Raw genomic sequence first — 16,425 nt, forward strand, 5'->3', positions numbered from 1 at the left:
TGCCTGGCTGCGAAGATGGTGTCCCCAGGAGGGCTTTGGCTTCCTCGACCACGGGATGCTATTCGAGGAAGGACTGCTAGGCAGAGATGGCGTTCACCTTTCGAGGAGGGGAAAGGCCTTATTTGCGCACAGACTGGCTAACCTAGTAAGGAGGGCTTTAAACTAGGTTCGACGGGGACAGGTGAGCAAACCCCACAGGTAAGCGGGGAACAAAACCTGGGAGATGGGTCGGAAACAGGAGGGAGCATGGGCTATAATGGCAGAGAGAAAGGAGGGTCAGGGCAAAGCTGGGAGGCAAGATCAAACCAGTATCTTAGATGCCTATATACAAATGCAAGAAATATGGGTAATAAGCAGGAAGAACTGGAAGTGCTAATAAATAAATACAACGATGACATTGTTGGCATTACTGAAACTTGGTGGGATAATACACATGACTGGAATGTTGGTGTGGATGGGTATAGTTTGCTCAGGAAGGATAGATGGGAAAAAGGGAGGAGATGTTGCCTTATATATTAAAAATGTACACACTTGGACTGAGGTGGAGATGGACATAGGAGACGGAAGTGTTGAGAGTCTCTGGGTTAGGCTGAAAGGGGTAAAAAACACGGGTGATGTCATGCCCGGAGTCTACTACAGGCCACCTAATCAGGTGGAAGAGGTGGATGAGGCTTTTTTCAAACAACTAGCAAAATCATCCAAAGCCCAAGATTTGGTGGTGATGGGGGACTTCAACTATCCAGATATATTGGGAAAATAACACCGCGGGGCACAGACTATCCAATAAGTTCCTGGACTGCATTGCAGACAACTTTTTATTTCAGAAAGTTGAAAAAGCTACTAGGGGGGAAGCTGCTCTAGACTTGATTTTAACAAATAGGGAGGAACTCGTTGAGAATTTGAAAGTAGAAGGAAGCTTGGGTGAAAGTGATCATGAAATCATAGAGTTTGCAATTCTAAGGAAGGGTAGAAGGGAGTACAGCAAAATAGAGACAATGGATTTCAGGAAGGTGGATTTTGGTAAGCTCAGAGAGCTGATAGGTAAGGTCCCATGGGAATCAAGACTGAGGGGAAAAACAACTGAGGAGAGTTGGCAGTTTTTCAAAGGGACGCTATTAAGGGCCCAAAAGCAAGCTATTCCGATGGTTAGGAAAGATAGAAAATGTGGCAAAAGACACCCTTGGCTTAACCACGAGGTCTTGCGTGACCTACAAAATAAAAAGGCGTCATATAAAAAATGGAAACTAGGTCAGATTACAAAGGACGAATATAGGCAAATAACACAGGAATGCAGAGGCAAGATTAGAAAGGCAAAGGCACAAAATGAACTCAAACTAGCTATGGGAATAAAGGGAAACAAGAAGACTTTTTATCAATACATTAGAAGCAAGAGGAAGACCAAGGACAGGGTAGGCCCACTGCTCAGTGAGGAGGGGGAAACAGTAACGGGAGACTTGGAAATGGCAGAGATGCTTAATGACTTCTTTCTTTCGGTCTTCACTGAGAAGTCTGAAGGAATGTCTAATATAGTGAATGCTTACGGGAAGAGAGTAGGTTTAGAAGATAAAATAAAAAAAGAGCAAGTAAAAAATCACTTAGAAAAGTTAGATGCCTGCAAGTCACCAGGGCCTGATGAAATGCATCCTAGAATACTCAAGGAGTTAATAGAGGAGGTAGCTGAGCCTCTAGCTATTATCTTTGGGAAATCATGGGAGACGGAGGAGATTCCAGAAGACTGGAAAAGGGCAAATTTAATGCCCATCTATAAAAAGGGAAATAAAAACAACCCAGGAAACTACAGACCAGTTAGTTTAACTTCTGTGCCAGGGAAGATAATGGAGCAAGTAATTAAAGAAATCATCTGCAAACACTTGGAAGGTGGTAAGGTGATAGGGAATAGCCAGCATGGATTTGTAAAGAACAAATCATGTCAAACTAATCTGATAGCATTCTTTGATAGGATAACGAGCCTTGTGGATAAGGGAGAAGCGGTGGATGTGATATACCTAGACTTTAGTAAGGCATTTGATACGGTCTCGCATGATATTCTTATAGATAAACTAGGAAAGTACAAATTAGATGGGGCTACTATAAAGTGGGTGCATAAGTGGCTGGATAACTGTACTCGGAGAGTAGTTATTAATGGCTCCCAATCCTGCTGGAAAGGTATAACAAGTGGGGTTCCTCAGGGGTCTGTTTTGGGACTGGCTCTGTTCAATATCTTCATCAACGATTTAGATGTTGACATAGAAAGTATGCTTATTAAGTTTGCAGACGATACCAAACTGGGAGGGATTGCAACTGCTTTGGAGGACAGGGTCAAAACTCAGAATGGTCTGGACAAATTGGAGAAATAGTCTGAGGTAAACAGGATGAAGTTCAATAAAGATAAGTGCAAAGTGCTCCACTTAGGAAGGAACAATCAGTTTCACACATACAGAATGGGAAGAGACTGTCTAGGAAGGAGTATGGCAGAAAGAGATCTAGGGGTCATAGTGGACCACAAGCTTAATATGAGTCAACAGTGTGATACTGTTGCAAAAAAAGCAAACGTGATTCTGGGATGCATTAACCGGTGTGTTGTAAGCAAGACACGAGAAGTCATTCTTCCGCTTTACTCTGTGCTGGTTAGGCCTCAACTGGAGTATTGTGTCCAGTTCTGGGCACCACATTTCAAGAAAGATGTGGAGAAATTGGAGAGGGTCCAGAGAAGAGCAACAAGAATGATTAAACATCTTGAGAACATGACCTATGAAGGAAGGCTGAAACAATTGGGTTTGTTCAGTTTGGAAAAGAGAAGACTGAGAGGGGACGTGATAGCAGTTTTCAGGTATCTAAAAGGGTGTCATCAGGAGGAGGGAGAAAACTTGTTCACCTTAGCCTCCAATGATAGAACAAGAAGCAATGGGCTTAAACTGCAGCAAGGGAGATTTAGATTGGACATTAGGAAAAAGTTCCTAACTGTCAGGGTAGTTAAACACTGGAATAGATTGCCTAGGGAAGTTGTGGAATCTCCATCTCTGGAGATATTTAAGAGTAGGTTAGATAAATGTCTATTAGGGATGGTCTAGACAGTATTTGGTCCTGCCATAAGGGCAGGGGACTGGACTCGATGACCTCTCGAGGTCCCTTCCAGTCCTAGAGTCTATGAGTCTATGTCCCGTTTTTATAGGGACAGTCCTGTTTTTTGGGTCTTTTTCTTATATAGGCCCCTATTACCCCCACCCCCTGTCCTGTTTTTTCACAGTTGCTATCTGGTCACCCTGGAGACGATGCATTTTAGTAACTATACTCAAAACAATCGATCCATGTAAATATCAGGAAGAACCATTGGTGCTCTGTTTTTTTCTTTCTTTTTAAAAAGAGAGCATTTTGTTCAGAGCTTAAAGGAGCCTTTCTCCATTACTCCTTTATTAAATGAATGCTCTGTGTGTGTTTGATTAAATTCGGCATGAGTAGCCAAGGGAGAAGAGGATCAGACCATGTGCTAAACAAAGTCACATCTGCATTTACTGGAATTCTGTAAAATGTGGGTTTCTAAACAAGGCAAGCCCACAAACAGTGGAGATGGTATGATCCATAGTGCTATGCTGTGAGTATGGGAGCACACTCTCAACAATCTGCTTTGCAAGTACAAGCAGAAAAGGGGAGAAAGCACTTTGAAGCCTTACATAAGGAACAGTAAATTTCTCTCAGGGAGCGGTCAGAATTGCTCTAAAAGGCAGAGAACCAGAAACTGCTAAACTGTTCCTTCAGAAGCACAAGCTAAAACTTATAGTCAGTTATATATCCAACAATATGAATATCCAGAATTATTAGACAAAAATCCACTTAAAGTCAAGTGATTTTGTTCTTGCTTTACACCATTTGGGTTTTGCTGGGTGATTGACTGACTTCTGCTAGCATTGTTAGTGATGGTGGAGCAGGCTGTCTCCCTCCAGGCTGACTGTTGGCCCGTTAATACCAATTTCTCGTCATAACTGTTTCTTTTTGTGCCCTTTCATTTTTTAAAAGGTCTTAAACTTTCAATCTTGTTCCAAACCAGTGCTTGAACATGACGTGGCAATTAGCTTCATTGAAACAACCCCACCTCAAACAATATGAGTTCTTACATGCTCAGCTATAACAATATGAAGTAATGACTCCTGTTCGCATAAGGTTAACATTCTTTTTCCCTGTCATCTCAAATTTTGCTTTGATCAAGATGGTATATAGAGAGAAAATATAAAACACAAAATATCAACCCAAAAACTGTGCATCTTTTATTCTTCTCTTCTCTCCTGTATTTTTTTATTTTTCCTATCTATCTTTTTAATTTCATTCTCTAAGTAATGAGTTCTTGCCTGCTGTGACTCTTCCCTCCTCCCCAGTTGTCCTGTATGCTTTTTTCTTTAGGCAAAAATAGCTTCCAGACTAGAACAGTGTCTCCTCATCTCGGTCATTTTTTCTCTTCTCTCACCCATTATCTTTACTTTTCTGTCTTCAATGATAGTCTTCAGGCTTATGCTTTCTGGCTGCAAATGGCCCCTCTTCAGCATGGCTACTGAACCCGTCCACTAGCCTGATTGTGGTCCTGTCTGATCCCAGAACCAAAGAGCCAGCAGTCTAAAATTTCCGTTTCTGTCCTTCATTTCATGAAAAGCTGTGCTTTGGCTCTACCATCTTGTCTCCCAGTCATATAAGGGTTGTGTGTGTGTGAGACCGTTACTCTATGAAAGCTTCTGTATGTAAAATTATGCATTTTAGTAAGTACATTCAAAATAGTCAGTTGATACACGTTAGGCAGCAGTCTTCTCTCTTCAAGGCTTCACTCTTGGGTGACAAAAGAGGCACAAGTGAAAACTTGGTGCAGAGTTTTAAATGCCTTTCCTGTTGCTAAATGTTGGATCCATATTTCCTGTGAAAAGATTGTGCACGTCTGTTTAAAAAAAACAGTGTGCTGGGCTTATATAGAGTTAAAACTATGCTGAAAGGCTTGTTTTCTCTCTTTGATATTGTATAAACAGGATGAATAAAATTAGCTCACCTTTAAATTGGCTCAATTTTTTGGGCCACTTACTTGCCAGTGTTCCTTTTAATCAGAGTTTCAGAAAATAACAAACAAACCCTATGGCCTTATTAAAAATGTCTAATGTTAATGTGACTTTAAGATCCATGGTTTTAGCTCATTTATGTTTTACTTGTAGCTTTTGCATGAAAATTTATATTAGCTGTGGAAAAGCATTTTATACTCTTTACAAATTTGGTTAAATCCTGTTCTTTCAGTTCCAGTGTTTTTTTGAGTATGCTGCAAATGCCTACAAAATAGAGGGGTTATAACAGAAATCGACATGCCTCTAACTATAATGGTGCTAGCAGGCAACAGTATAATATATTTAGCTCCGTAGTGAACTAGCCTTGAATGAGAGCAATATTATAATTTGGTGTGTGACAGTATTACATGGCAAAGGTTATTGTTATGAAATAAGTACTCAAGAAATATTAACCTACTTGTAATAAATACAATTAATAATGTACATAAAAGAATGGAATTAAGTACATTTTCTATCAAAAAGAATTATTAATGAACAGAAAGTGGACAGCATAGATTTGATGACAAGAAGGTTGCATCTAATCTGAATCACTGAGTGACCTAGGAAGCTTGCTCAGAGGGATTACAGAATAATTATGTTAATATGCAATTATCACCTCATTTCTTCTGTGGTAACCTCAAGATGTAGTGTAGTAAGGGTGTTATAGCAAGTGCTGATAGTTTGCAAAAATACTGATGTTTGAGATTTCTGAGACAATAAGATTAGCTTGAGGCATTTAAGTGATGATCTGTCATCTTGAAGACAGATCTGACCTTTGCACTTTTTTTTAAAAAGACTTGTGGTATCTAGCTACAGGCAGTTATAGCTGCAGAACTCATTAGAATTTTTCAGAAAATGAGATGTTTTATGTTAAATACTGAAAACAAGATATTTAAGAAGAATTAGTGGTTTTATTTTTTTAAATGTCCATTTATAAATAAAGTAGGGGGGACAAACTGTTTCGGTTAGCTGAGCAATGGATCATATTCTGCTCTTGGCTACGCTAGGACAAATCTTGAGTAACTCAATACAATAAATAGTTGTGCTGGTGTAAATCTGGAGTAAGATTGCTAGGAGCAGCAGAGTTATTCCAGACTTCTGCTAATGTAACTGAATTTGGCACAGTACTTATATACAGTTGGATGATAGCACTGCTCTAGTAATTTATCAGTCTTTATTAGCCAGATATTGCAGGTATATATTGTGTAAGCTCTTCAAGGCAGGGACTGTGTCATTCTGTGTTTGTAAAATCATAGCATATTTTAGGCATTGCTGCAATCTAAATGACTTGTTATACAAGATTTTAGCCAGAAGTCGTACCTTTTTTTAAAAAGTTGAAACTAGCTCAGCTCTCTATCTTAGAAAAAGAGAGACAATGCTTAACATGGGGGGAGAGGAGGGATACTATATACATTCAGCATTTACAAAGAAATAGATTGTTTAAATCCTGACATATTGAAGTGGCTAGTGCTGTGCAAGTACAGTAAGGATATTTAAAAGTTACTACTGTGCATTTGGATCAGTTTGTATTGTTTTATGCTTTCATGGTACAGTGTACAGCATGAAGTTTTTTAAGATGTGTGCTATGACTGCATGTTAAGAATAATATACAATCTTGGCTCAATCTTAATTGCTCTATTGATGCACCTAGTTTTGAAAGTGTCTTGGATCAGATTACACTTCAGTAGGTCACTATTCTTCTTGAGGTTCAAACATAAACATTCTCTTAAAAATAAGGACATTGAAAGCTCAGGATAGAACACTATTAAAACCGTCTAACCCTGCGTATTGTTTTATTGCATCCGTTTCAGGATATCAGAGTGGACGATTGTAGGGTGACCAGACAGCACTTGTGAAAAATCACGACAGGAGGTGGGGGGTAATAGGAGCCTATATAAGAAAAAGACCCAAAAATCGGGACTGTCCTTCTAAAATCAGGACATCTGGTGACCCTAAGCGATTGTATGTTGTAGTATTCAAGTATAATCCAATAGGTTTAAGTATTGAATTTCAGCCTCAAATCTCCGCCTCCCAATGCACTCACAAAAAGACATTTAAAATAATTGCAAACATAAAGTTACTTCATCCTTTGGTGCCAGCTAATTGGCACCAACACTTGGTTCATAGGTGGAAAAATGCTACAACTAACTTAAAATGATCTGATACATCTTATTGTTGGAGTAGTATGCATTGTGGGCCTGATCCAAAGCCTGCTGAAGTCTGTGGAAAGACTCTTGTCAGTTTTGATAGTCTTCATCGAGCCTCTTCTGACTCATTGTCAATCTTCATAAACGTATAACACCTGAAGTAATTTATGAAAAATAAAAATATCTGATATAATTAAACTGTTGTTCATCATACCATTAAAATAAATTTCTAGCTGGAGGTGGTTGGATTGTAATATTTCCATGTTTCATAATTTTAATAAAATTAAATGCTCTCTATAGATTACTAAAGTCTTTATTCATTTACAATTTCATGTGTGCAACAGTATGGCTTTGTCTTCATCTAAACCTGTGGAAAGTTTTCAGGAAACCATTTTGATAATGAGGATTGCAATCTCCAAGCAGACATGATATTCTCAGTTTGCCACCCTGCTGTTCGGGGGGTACCAATGAAGTAGCTTTAAATGGGAAGCGTCTGTTCTTTCTCTGAACCCCTAACACCAGAACAGATGGGTAGAACATGGAACATGGAAGGTTTTACTTCAAGAGGTGGTAACAGTGAAGCCACTCATTAACACTGAATTTACCACTTCGTTAGCAACATTGCTTCCTGTTGAGAAAAACTAATATAGGCTCTCAAATTGACTGAACATACGTTTGTCTACCTCTGTGAATATAAGATGAAAAAAATACAAATCTTTTCAGAATAAATAACTAAAAAAGATGAAATCTCTAAACTCTATTTCAGAATGATTGAATAACATGATATGATTGAGAGTTCAATATTTTATACTTATTCCATGAGAAATTTGACAGGGAAACTGTGGAGCATCCTTAGAGTTTGCTTTTCTTTTAACTGACATTTGCACTATTGCTTTTTAGTGCATGTTTGTGCTACCCATTTTTAACTTGTGTATGTGATGTAAAGACTCCTGCTGGGTGCTGCATTATCACCATTTTAGGGTGATAACATTGAATATGATCTTATTATAAGTCTTTTAATTACTGTGGAAATTTGCTAATCTCAACATTTAATAGAATTTTGAAAATTGGAGAAATAGAAGGATTAAAAATTGATGATTTGTCTAGTTAGGTTTACTTAAGGATATAGCATAAATCTGTTTAAACAATGTTCTGTCATTAATGTATACTTCATGTATTTGTAACTGCACACTGATATGAGTAATACTGTATTACTTAAATGGAATTGTTCTGAATATTGATACAATGAAGAGAAGCTTTTGATATATATTGCATGTAATTAAAGCTATTTTCATTATACAGCAGTACTTGTATTATCATTTCTTCTTCACACTCTTTAGCCCAGTTTAGTTTTTAGAAGAATAACTGCGCCAGGAAAATAAGATAGTAAAAAAGTGTTGTGGGGCGGAGAGGGAGAAAATTAAGTGTGGCTTGGTAAATCTGTGGTTTTCCTTCTCTGTAAATTGGCTTCAATATAAGCAGTATAGCAGCTGTATTTCCATGAGGCCTGGCATTGGCTGGCTTTGTGTTAGGAGGAGGAGATTGTCTTTAGAGTGAACTATAAAGGATTTTTTTTTTAAATAAGACACTGTGGGTCCATTTTACTAGTTTTTGATTTGTTAATAAGACGAAAGTGTGCTTTCTTTAACTTACTGCTTGATTTCTATTTTTAATTTTAATTTTAAGAAAAAGGGATGTCAGGTGTGGTCTTCCTGGGTTTTGTTGAAGGACCATTGGGAGGAGCCAGGAATATTTGTTGTGGTGCTTTAATTGAAGGAGTGTAGGTGATGACTTTAATAGAGGCTTTCTTTATTCAAAATGTTAATTAGTAATTGAAGTTATATAGGTGTTTAACAACAAACAGATAACAAAGATCAAAATTTTCAAAAGTGCTTGGTAATTTGGCTGCCTCAAGTTTTGGGTGCCCTGTTTGATACACCTTTAAAATTCACTCTCCCTTTCTGTTGCTTAACTTTCACTTTTTGTACCCTTGAGATGTCATATTACACTTGCTCTCCAGTTGCCACAGTGTTCTATTCTAAATGGGATTGGAAATCCTAATGTTAAACCAAGTAAAAGAAAAAATATTTTTGGGGTTGAGGAGGAAGGATGTGGAGGAAGGAGAGAAAAATCTTTCAGGTGAACTTATGTAGCATAAGGAAGTAGTGAAAGACGGACACCCAACTTCTCCTCTTTCTTGCAAAACATATTTAAATTCATTAACTGATTCAGGTAACCCAGGTCTGTCTATATACTCAGTGTGCTTTTCCATGTTTTATATCAATGCTCATAGACTAGAATTAGGTTTTTGTTTTCTTCTTTCTGGTACTGGGGAGTTCCTTGACCACCAGAACAAAGGTTTTAATAAATTGTTCGCTAGTAAGTGTCAGATCTGTTGTGACAAACACCTTGAAGTGGGTGATGCTTTCAGATACAGAACAAGTTCTCTTGATTAACTCTGCAGATGCTAAAGGGAGCTTTTGATTTTCTGATGATGCAAATTCATTGAAATGATTCTAACATCGTGATCTTGGAAGCCTTTATTCTTTTCCAACTGTAGTTTTACATCTGTAACCACTAATGTGTAGATTAGAATGTTTTATAGTAAACAGCTAAAAATGAACTCTCCGTTGGCTTTGTAATCCACATTAATGTACTTATAAATTGTACTTTCAGTAGTTTTGTGTTGTTAATACTTTCCTGCCCTTTTTACCTGCATGTACTAGTTCATTTTTTAATCAGGAGATTAAATATTGTATAAATAGATGACTGGCGGACAATTTGGGGGAGAGGGAGACATCAAACTAGTGAAGATCCTTTTTTCTGTTTTTTTTAAATAATTACCTGCAAATATCCTCATTAAGCACTGTTGCTCTTACTTTGTAGTAAAGTTAGTTTTGATTTACCGTATATACTTGTTCATTAGCCCGTACGTTTATAAGCCCACCCGTCCCCCCCCCCCAATGGATAGGTAAAAATAGCAAAAGCTGTATGACCCTTTCATAAGCCGACCCTGTATTTCAGGGGTTGGAAAACTTTGTCTCCCGGCCCAACAGGGTAAGCCGCTGGCGAGTCGGGATGTTTTGTTTACCTGGAGCAACTGCAGGCCTGGAGCCCCTCAGCTCCCTTGGCTGCGGTTCGCTGTTCCCAGTCAATAGGAGCTGTGGGAAGTGGCGCCACTTCCTGCAGCTCCCGTTGGCTGGAAATGGCAAACCATGGCCACATGTAGACCTGTTTATAAGCCAACCCCCTGCTCTTTGATGCCTCACTTCTTTACCAAAAATATTCAGCTTATGAACGAGTATATAGAGTAATTAAGATCTAACCATTAAAAACTACACGCTGAATATAATAGAAAATTTCTGTGAATTGACAAGTGCAAAGCCAGTGAAGTTTGTAAGGTATGCACACCCAACAGATATGGAACAAGGTATTTAGGCCCTGATTCTACAACCACTTTACTATTGTGAATAGTTCCACTGGAACTACTCCCCATAGTAAAGTTAAGAATGTGTGTTTGCAGGACTGGGGGCCTTAAAAGTTCTGCTGGTGTTAAGCTGCAGAAGCCAATTACTTCCAGTTTCCACCATAGTTCCCCTTTTAAACAAATACAAACTGTAGGACATTAGAAGGGGGAAATGATGTTAAGGCTGCAAGATCAGGTTGTAAGCACTTTTGGAAATTCCACAAATTAAGGTTACTGCCTGCCCATTGCAAATACGTAGGAAATACTATTTCTTTTCCTTAGAAAATGTTAATGTTAATATATCATAAAGTATACCGGCTGTGTAATGTGGCTACGTTAATCTTGTTATCTCAAACTTAACTTTTTGAACTTTGTTTGTTTTTAATGCTTTATCTTGCAACTTTAACGTTGCACAAATTAGGGGGAGAGGAGCATTAGATTCACTTTGTTTTTCAAGTTAATATAGAAAACAAGTCTGCACTGAATCTCCTAAATGAAAAGACTGAACTGTTTTTAACACAGTCAAAATGATTTTTCAGCTTCAAACAGCTAATCATAATACAGCACATTGCTTCAGAAATAATATCAGTTTAAAACTGTTTTTATCAGCTATTTCTGTGCATGTCTAACTACTGTATTTCTTTTTATTTTTAGTATAAATGTGCTTAGTAGACAGACCAGCAATATGGATGATTCAAAGATAAATACTGAGATTACTGGTGCTAAAGAAGGATTCCTAGATGACAGCAATTTCATCTCCGAGGGAGAAAGTGGCATTCCTAAACCACAAGAGAGTGAAACATCATTTCAGAAAAACAATATATTGACTCTGCCGGAAGAGCTGTCAAGGGACAGATCTGAAAAAGCCTTAAGTGGAGGCCAGAAGTCTCTGTTTATACATACTGGTGCTCCTACTGTTTCTACCGAAAACTTTATCTTGCCTAAAGGAACTGCTGTTAATGGACCAGTTTCACACTCCACCTTAACTAAAACTTCCATTATGAATAAAGGCAGTGTTTCATTAACCACTGGACAACCTGTGGGTCATACAGATTCCTGCTTAACTTTGCCAGTGGTACATGATCTCCAGTTGCCTGCAAAGAGTACAACACAGAAATCAAGTCAACACCAAGTGTTATTTTTGTTACCTGATGTAGCACAGGCTAAGAACCTGACTCATTCCATTAAAAATCTACCTACCTCTGCTTCAGTTGGTTGTGATACACAGAAATCTATAGGAAATAGTGTGAAATCAGATAGCACTTTAATAAGCCAAGTAGAAGTGTGTGAGGATAGCAAAAGTTTACTAGTAGACGATGATTGTGTCAATACATTAACAGGAAATTCCTCAGGTACAGGTGGTTTCAGATCAGGAAATGATACAAACTGGGATCCACAAAAAGAGTTTATACAGTTTCTTATGACAAATGAAGAAACAATAGAGAAGTCTCCAGTTCACTGTAAAGTAAGTCTAGAGAAAAAGAGAAAAAGAAAAATGGATGTTAGCAAGATAACACGTTATACAGAGGACTGTTTTGATGATACAGATTATATTCCCAGTAAATCAAAATTACTAAATGTTGACTATTTAGAGCAGAGTGAGGATCTAGAAGTAGTGGAACCACAGAAATATGCATTAACAAAAGTGAAGCCTGAATCAACAGATGAGGAGTTAGAAGCTGTTGATGCTATTCAACAATTGATTTATAGTCCTACTAACAAATGTGCAGAAGATACTTCTCCAGTTCACACTAGCACTTTTCTTTCTAGTACTTTAAAAAACAAATGTGAACAGAATGATTCAGAATCACCATCTACTTTTAGTACTGATGAGCCATCGTTTTATCCTTGTACAAAGTGCAATGTGAATTTTAGGGAGAAGAAACACCTGCATAGGCATATGATGTATCATTTGGATGGGAACAGTCACTTCCGTCATCTCAATGTTCCAAGACCCTATGCATGTAGGGAATGTGGACGGACATTTCGAGATCGTAATTCACTTCTTAAGCACATGATAATTCACCAGGAAAGAAGGCAGAAACTGATGGAAGAAATCCGGGAGTTGAAAGAACTCCAGGATGAGGGTAGAAGTGCACGATTACAGTGTCCACAATGTGTATTTGGTACCAATTGTCCCAAAACATTTGTGCAACATGCTAAAACCCATGAAAAGGATAAAAGATATTACTGTTGTGAGGAATGCAATTTCATGGCTGTGACAGAAAATGAACTGGAATGCCATAGAGGGATTGCTCATGGAGCAGTAGTGAAGTGTTCAATTATCAGTAGTGATATCTCCCAGAGAAAAACACAGAAAAAGACTTCAGTGAAAGATCCATATGTAGGCTCATCAAAAAAGTCAACCACATATATGTGCAAAATGTGTCCATTTACTACATCAGCGAGAAGCATTTTAAAAAAACACATGGAATACTTGCATCCAACATCGTGCATTGATCCATTTGGTAGCCATCTTAGATTAGAAAAAAGGAAAAGCAGCATAATTGAAGAACCTTTAGATTTTGGTAGCAGAACTAAACATTTGATCAAACAATCATCTACATTTCCAAAGAATTCTGTTCTAAAGCAAGATGTAAAAAGATCATTTGGCTCAGCTTCACAATCCAGTAACTTTGCGAAACTTCACAGGAGACCCCACAGGATACAGAAGGCTCGGAAAAGCGTTTCACAGTCAGCTGTAAGTGTGTGCAATCAAAACTCTACAAACAAGACTATTTTGATTAAAAATAGCATTGACCAAAAACCTAAATATTTCCATCAAGCAGCAAAACAAAAAGCTAGTGTCAAAACAAGCAGTAATTATTTATATAGGCACAAATATGAAAACTACAGGATGATTAAAAAATCTAGTGATCCTTATCCTTTACATTTTAAAAAGGAAGAGTCCAGCTCTGTTAGTTCTTTACATTTATTTTCATCATCAAATAGTCCCCATAATAATTGTTTTATGATGGATTCTCATAATCTTGATTCCAAAAGCCCAGAAGGCTATAAAGATCGTAGGCGTGTAGCTGTAAAAAGAGTGGTTAAAGAGTCTAAGAGGGAAGGCTCTGTTACAGGAGATGATTTGGATTGCTATCCAGATTTTCTACATAAAATGACTGTTGTTGTTTTACAGAAACTTAACTCTGCTGAAAAAAAAGACAGCTATGAAACGGAGGATGAAAGTTCATGGGATAATGTTGAACTATGTGATTACACTGCACAGTCTATGGAGGATGAATCTTACAGTGATATTAATCAGGATCATGTAAACCTATTCCCTTTATTCAAAGGTAAAATGGAGGATCAAGAAGCTGGTGATAAATCCTCTCTTCATTATGAGCAGAATGATGGTTTTTATTTTGAGTATTATGAAGATGCAGAGAGTAGTAACTTTCTGCATGAATTACATGATCCTCAAAATTTAGAAAACGTAGGAACAGCATTGCCAAAGCACAACTCAGTTTTCCATTGGACTGATTTATCACTTGAGAAGAAGTCCTGTCCATACTGTCCAGCAACATTTGAAACAGGAGTTGGATTGTCTAATCATGTTCGTGGGCATCTTCACAGAGCTGGATTAAGCTATGAAGCCCGCCATGTTGTTTCACCGGAGCAGATAGCGACAAGTGACAAAATGCAGCATTTCAAAAGAACTGGAACAGGAACCCCTGTTAAACGAGTTAGAAAAGGTACAATTTTTTAATTTGGGTGTGCAGTGGGGGGTAGAGGAGGATATAATGGTCTGCTAATCATAAAAGAAGATGAATTATGTTTTCTTTCCTTTAAAAAAGGGGTTTTTTTGTATTCATGATTAAAAGTTTATAGCATTAAGTACAGTTAAGGTGTTCAAAAATGTTTGGAAAAATTGATAAATCATTATTTTCTCTCTTTAGCTATTGAGAAATCCGAAACTTCTTCTGAACACACATGCCAGCTCTGTGGAGGTTGGTTTGATACAAAAATTGGATTGTCTAATCATGTGCGAGGACACCTGAAAAGGCTTGGCAAAACCAAGTGGGATGCACACAAGTCTCCAATCTGTGTTCTAAATGAGATGATGCAAAATGAAGAAAAATATGAAAAAATCCTAAAGGCATTGAACAGTCGCCGTATTATTCCCAGACCATTTGTCGCTCAGAAACTTGCTTCAAATGATGACTTTTTATCTCAAAATGTTATACCTCTTGAAGCATACCGTAATGGCCTAAAGACTGAAGATATTTCAGTGTCTGCATCGGAGGAAGAAGGTCTGAGTTTCCTAAATGAATGTGATGAAACAAAAACAGTACTACATGATGAAAAAAAAAATCAGTCACTTACACTGATAGAACTTCTGAAAAATAAAAGGTTAGGAGAAGAAAGGAATCCTGATATCTCTTCTCAAAAGATCCATAATCAAACTGCAAGGAAGAGGTTTGTTCAGAAATGTGTTCTTCCATTAAATGAAGACAGTCCATTGATGTATCAGCCGCAACGAATGGACTTGACTATGCAGTCAGGTAAGAGGCTGTTTATAGCTGTCTAACTATGCTTCCAAAGAGTTCTTTCATTTATTAGCAAACCTATTGTGGTGTAGAATATTTTTCCTAGAACACAGTTCATTTAACTCTTGTTTCCTTTGCAAAGTACTGAGTGGGGAAAGAGAGTGCAATAAACTTCTAGTGTAACTTGCCCAACGTTAGTGAATTCTCTTGCACAAAAAATAGTTCTTTTTTGGCATGTGGTTGGGGTGTGATTTAAAAGGAGCCAGAAATTAAGGAAAAGGTTAGACAAAAGTACACTCTTTGATAGCAAAATATGCTGCTCCTCAACAAAAATAGTTGAAGTAGCTGGGTGCAACCTTTAGACCTCCCAGAGAATAATCCAACTTGTACAGAAACAGCATTTACGCAAGCTGACAGAACTATTCTCAATGTTACAAAGGCATAATATTTCAAAACTATGAACAACTATTGAATAATTTCAACATTTTAGGCAAACATGCTTCTTCAGCATAAATTAATGCATGTTTGTTGTATAATTGTGGCTGATGTGGGAAACTGCTGTTCTCCTTTTAGCCCTGTCTACCATGGGAGAAGAACTGTGCTAGTTACAGCTCTGTTTGAACACAGTGGTTGCCAGCAGGGTTCTAACGCATAATCCCTGACTGTTGCGGGCAAAGATTTTTTTTCCCTGAGAACTGTGCTAATAAAACAATTGTGTAATTTTTGACTACTTGCTCAATAGTCTCTAGCCCCATTTTAGAACAATGTTCTTAACGCAGCTCTTGCAATAAAATCTGTTTCCATTGATTAGGGAAACTCTACTAGTATCCTTTGATAATGCCTTTGTGTAAACAGAATTTCTAGCTAGTCTGTTTCTGCTCCTAGTTTGGACACCGCTTTCTGGTACTGCAATATCCTAGATACTGAAGTATCGGTTCTTATTTTATTTCCTTAACAGTTTTTTGTTTTGCTGGTTCTCTTGCCAATATTCCAGTACAGTATAGCATATCTGGCAGTGCTCAATGCTTGTTCACCTGTGTGTTTGCCTTTTTAAAAAATAACTTGCCTGTGCAGTAAAATCTGTCTTAAGTGACCACACAATTGTCTGAGAAAAATCAGTTTCTTAACAAAGGTGACTTTCTAATTTGGCCTAACAAAGGTGAAACAGAATTATATTCAGTACATTTGGGTATTTTTAGTGGTCTCTTCACACAGGAAGTTGCCTAATAAGGGAATTGTCTCTTTGA

General features: G+C 37.7%; 1 protein-coding gene across 16 annotated transcripts in view; it reads left to right on the forward strand.

Annotated features, from left to right (window-relative positions):
• Positions 1–16,425, forward strand: part of ZNF644 (zinc finger protein 644) — an 80,705-nt gene that overhangs the window by 50,690 nt on the left and 13,590 nt on the right. For 13 of the 16 annotated variants that reach the window (XR_007775453.1, XM_050962102.1, XM_050962105.1 and 10 more), the window contains 2 exons: positions 11,340–14,383; positions 14,588–15,193. The exons of 1 other annotated variant lie outside the window; for it this stretch is intronic. Coding sequence is in view for 14 of the 15 variants with exons in the window: in XM_050962102.1 (XP_050818059.1) it covers positions 11,371–14,383; positions 14,588–15,193 (3,619 nt within the window). In the remaining variant the exon portion in view is untranslated. Of the gene's footprint in view, positions 1–8,913; positions 9,000–11,339; positions 14,384–14,587; positions 15,194–16,425 lie in introns of those variants that run through there. 2 more of the 16 variants (XM_050962110.1, XM_050962112.1) reach the window with 2 other exon arrangements.

The sequence above is a fragment of the Gopherus flavomarginatus genome, chromosome 7 (assembly GCF_025201925.1).
Source record: "Gopherus flavomarginatus isolate rGopFla2 chromosome 7, rGopFla2.mat.asm, whole genome shotgun sequence".
NCBI classification, from domain to species: Eukaryota; Metazoa; Chordata; order Testudines; family Testudinidae; genus Gopherus; species Gopherus flavomarginatus.